Below are 4,586 nucleotides of genomic sequence, written 5' to 3'. Positions count from 1 at the left end.
CCTCCCCCCCCCCCCCGCCCCGCCTCCATTTCTAGCCAGTTATTTTGGCATTTCTCAAAGGTTCTATTTAATTCTTTCATTTCTTGCTAAGAGATGAGCCCAGAGCCTTTGCACTCCAAATTGCATATTAATAGTTATAAACTGATAGTCTGTGATTGTATGCAACATGCAGTCAACAAGAGATTACTGCCTAAAACCAGGTTAGGGAGCCATGGAGAACACAGATCCTTGGTGACTCTGATTTCTGACTGTCCCTTAGAGGGGAGGGATGGAGACATATTTCTCTAGATTCCATAAGCTGGCCTTGGACTTGAGATTTTTCTGCCTTAGTCAGATGGCAGGTAAGGGACCCATCCTGATGGAGCCCATTGAAATAAATGATCACCATTCACATGTATTATTTCCCAGTGGCCGTTATAATCCCATATATAATATGCCAAATAAAAACCACTATAAATCTTAAGAGAGAGCTGGGATTCACATGGTGGCCTTAGGTACAGCATTACCTGCCTCAACGTGGAAAAGTCAACATAGTATTCTTCCTCAAATATCAAAGGTACAGGATACAACACATGACTTAACTGGCTCAGTTCCTTAGTGTGGCACATCAGGTTTGATAGACCAGACATAGACATGTGGTTCCCATAACAACTGAGCATAGTGAGATGTGAGCAGCAGTCCAGGCCAGGCAGGATGTGGTCGACATGGGAATCGTTGATGCCACATAGGTCTAAGACCAGGGTCTCAAGAGTGCCTGCCACCTTCTCTAGCAGAGCCCGGAGGGGCTGAGGACTGAAGTTTCTCATGTCAATGTTGCTCAGGTTCAGATGCTTCAGCTGTCCTGTGCTTGGACACTCAGAAAGATGCTTCAAGTCTGATTCTAAAAGTGGACTGGATGTCAAGCAGAGGGTTTCCAAGGGAGTGTGACTCCTGAGGAGAGAGCAGAGGGATTTCTGGTATATGGCAGTGATGATGGGGCACACAGGGAATGATCTAATGGTAGGATATAGGTCAACTGTCAGGACTCAGGTTTGCTTTGCTCAGTGGGGAACCTACTGGCTTCAGGGCAGAGAGACTTGACTGGCGAGTCTTGGACCCTGTGACCTGTGTCTTTTCAACAAGCCGTTTTATTTTAAAATTCAGGTGGTTTTTATACATCCCAAGGAACTAACAGTCACATGGGATATGGCAGTCACATACAAAGATTTAGGGTACAAAGAAACAGGACATTTAGTCTGTTAGTTGGCGCCAGGATTCTTAAACTTTTACTCAAGGTTATCAATGCCCATCTGGTAATTTATTGGCCACAGTGTTTTCTTTATTAGAGCTAAAAGCATGGTGAACTTTTAGCTCAGGCATCAGGAGTAAACCTTTAACCTGGCCTAATCTCTTAGCCAGGGATAGCTGAGTTATTTGTTCAGGACAAGGAGATGAGCTAAGGGTTGTTGAACCAAGATGCTTTCCCACAGAGCAGGGTTCCTGCACTTATGACCAGGCCACTTTCTCCTGCCAGTCTCACAGTGTTCTGCAAGACAGGGATTATCAGAGCTGCTGTTTTCAGTGCCCCTCCCTTTAGCAGAGAATGCAGCTCATCTCACCCTAGGGCCTGGCATCCTGGTTTCCTACAGTCTACTCCCAGGATGGTGCATGGAGACTCTTTGCTCTGGTTAGCATATTCTAGGTCTCAGCATCACTGTGAGACTGACTCAGTCCCCAGATCTACAGCTGGACAGGGGTCCACAGGACATACATGAGAAGGACTAACATCCATCCCTGTTCCCAAGAAGCTCCCTCAGCACAGACTCTGTCCTGTTCCCAGGCTTTACCTCAAACCAGGAGTCAACATTTCTATCAACTCAGCCCCTGCCAGGCCTCATAACAGTCTTTTACACTTAGGGAATTAGAGGCAGGCTGTCGTCTACACACCTGCTGAGCAAGAGCTCATCTGGGGAACCAAGCAGGTCTGATTTCTCCTCTCCCTCAGTGACCTCTTCTCTTCCTGTTCCCCTCCCTAACTTAGCATTCCTAAGGGGTAAACATCAAACTTCCCTGACTAGGTCTCATCTCAAAGCAGCAAATCCCACCTGGTGGCTATTTCCAACTGCACCCTGGACAGGTGTGTATGGCTGGCCTTAGGGCTGCACAGTGGCGCTGAACATGCACTTTCTACTGTATCCCTTACTGTTCCATTGTCTGCACCTGACCCCCAGCAGAATCCCCTCTAGATGTACTGCAACCCAGGATGGCTTAGCCCTGTGCATGGCCAACACTGTACCAACTCTCACCTGAGGATCTTGTGCAGTTGTCCTTTAAGGAAGTCAACGCCATTTATATAAATCTCCCGCAGATTGTCCAGCTTTCTTAAATGAGCTGCATATATACGGGGATACCACTTATTTTTCCATACAGTTGTATATATCTCCGGACTCATACCATGAAAGGAAAACTTCCGAAGACTCCTCATCCTGCCCAGGTAAGGAACAAATACTTTCATGGTGTCTTGATGAAAAAAACTGTCCACCTCCAGCTCCTCGATGCTGTCAAGGCACACAACACGCAGGAATTTCTCTATTTTGTATGTGGAATCTGACAAAATCTGCAGCCTCCTGCAGCACAGCTGGACGACCTGTTTCCTCATCTTCACCCATTGCAAGAGGCAGCCTTGGAAATCGTTAAGCGGTCCACGGTCCTTGGAATGCAAAGGTCTGCCAGTGTCTTCAAGGGCCTCGTTCGAATCCCAGAACCAGGGCAGCTTCTTTGCACCTCACCAGGGAGCTCTGAGCAGGCGCGGGCTATGCGTCCACACCCCATCTTCCAGATGTTCTCATCCCCGTTCTGCAGACTGAGCACGTGCAGTTTCCACTCTCTGTGGGAAAAACAAATGTGCCTCAGATTCTAGGAAGGACCCCAACTCAGAAATGAGCTGGAATCCAGCTCTGGATGCCAGCTGCTCCCCATTTTCCGCTGTCTTACATTATTTATTCAATTTTAGAAAAGGTCTATTCATGGAGTCCAGTTTGTCCTTGAACTCCTCCAGCCTCTGCCTCTAGAGAGTGCTGTGATTACAGACCTGGCCAGCACACCCTGCTTTCTGTCTGACTTTTTTCCCTTCCCTTCCCTTCCCTTTGAAACCCTGTCCTCTCCTCCTTCTGATGACTGGGAGGAGGCAGGGAAAGGCTCCAAAATCTGTGTCTGCATCTGTCCTCTGCGGTGTCCCGTCCTTGGGTGCACTGTCCCTCCTTGCTTGGCGATGACCCAGGCCTCATAAACCTTTTCACTGGCACCATCCAAATTCTTAGTTCCACCTCTTTTCTGTATGATTTCAGCTCTCTCTTTCCTGGACTCCTGGGCCTGCCCTCTAGGCTCCCTGGGTCTCCCTTACCTGGGGCGATCCTTCATGGCAAGCAGCATGGCAAGCCCATCTAGGATGGCTTGCAAGGTTTCCAGATGGGGTGTCTTCATCAGTGACCCCAAGGGCAGGGAAGGGAATGGCCAGGCCTGTACCATTGACTTCAACACATGTGTCTGTCCCCCTTTGAAAGCCTCCAAGAAAATCGGTAGGAAGAAGTCCATGGGCAGGTCCTGTAGTGAGGAGGGGTCCAAGGCCTCATTCCTCACCAGGCTCTGACTTGCCAGCTCCAGGAGTGTGGGTGGGGCCTGCAAACTCATGCTGAGACCTTTGCAGGGAACTTTTCCTGAGGGAGTACATAGAAAGACAGCCTTTCAGCCAGGGTGAGAAACTCCTTTTCACTCATCCAAGGACCCAATCACACCTCAAGTCCCTGCTCTGTCAATAATGGAGACCTCAGTCTGAACTCTGAAGTTGGCAGCTACAAAGAATAGCAGCCTCCTACGAACACCCACAGGGGCTCCAGGTCCCCACTGTCCCATCTGATTCCTGCCACTGCTCCTCCAAACCCCACTGGGAGTGGGCACCCAGGACCTGAGCGGAAAAGGACCTGGACTTGTCTCAATGCCCTCAAACGAAGCAGCGGAAATGTGCTCTGCACTCCCCACATTCCCTGTGCTACCGAAATCCTGTTTGGGACAGTCCAAGCAGAATCTGAAAGGGACACCACTGGTTTCCTTTTAACAACCTGAGTAGCTAGTGCTGGACATGGTGGCACAAGTCTTTAAACCCAGCTCTACAGAAGCAAAGGCAGGCAGATCTCTGTGACTCTGAGGTCAGCTTAGTCTGCATAGTAAGATTTATTATTATTATTATTTTTTTTTTTGGTTTTTTTGAGAAAGGGTCTTCTGGAGCCCCAGTTGGCCTGGAACTCACCATGTAGACCAGGCTGGCCTTGAGTTCACAAAGATCTCCCTGCCTCTGCCTCTTGAGTGCTGGGATTAAAGGAGTAGGCATTATGTCTAACCTGCATAGTAACATTTTCTTCAGCCAGGGCTTAAAGAAAGAAAACAAGAACAAAACCAACTTAGGAGCCAGATGTGTGGGCACACCTGTATTCCCAGCACCACAGATGGAGAGACAAGAGGATCATGACTATGATGCCAACCTGGGCTAAGAGTTCCTCAAAGTTCAGAATGAAATAAAGAAGCCCCAATACCAGCTGAGGAATTATTGG

The 4,586-nt window shown here is 48.6% G+C and overlaps 1 protein-coding gene across 1 annotated transcript; it reads right to left on the bottom strand.

The window, feature by feature from the left end:
- Positions 1–506: 506 nt before the first annotated feature.
- On the bottom strand, positions 507–3,669 carry LOC108490843 (PRAME family member 14-like; the record flags this gene model as incomplete). Its single annotated transcript, XM_029563381.1, has 4 exons — positions 3,383–3,669; positions 2,769–2,866; positions 2,434–2,661; positions 507–880 (listed from the first exon to the last, which is right to left on the bottom strand). Coding segments are annotated over exons 1-4 (987 nt in total), but the record flags the coding sequence as incomplete, so codon positions are not given.
- Positions 3,670–4,586: the final 917 nt, after the last annotated feature.

The sequence above is a fragment of the Nannospalax galili genome, unplaced genomic scaffold (assembly GCF_000622305.1).
Source record: "Nannospalax galili isolate Female #2095 unplaced genomic scaffold, S.galili_v1.0 scaffold1156, whole genome shotgun sequence".
NCBI lineage: Eukaryota > Metazoa > Chordata > Mammalia > Rodentia > Spalacidae > Nannospalax > Nannospalax galili.
Note: the sequence above shows the minus strand (reverse complement) of the source record. Positions and strands in the feature narration are given on the sequence as shown.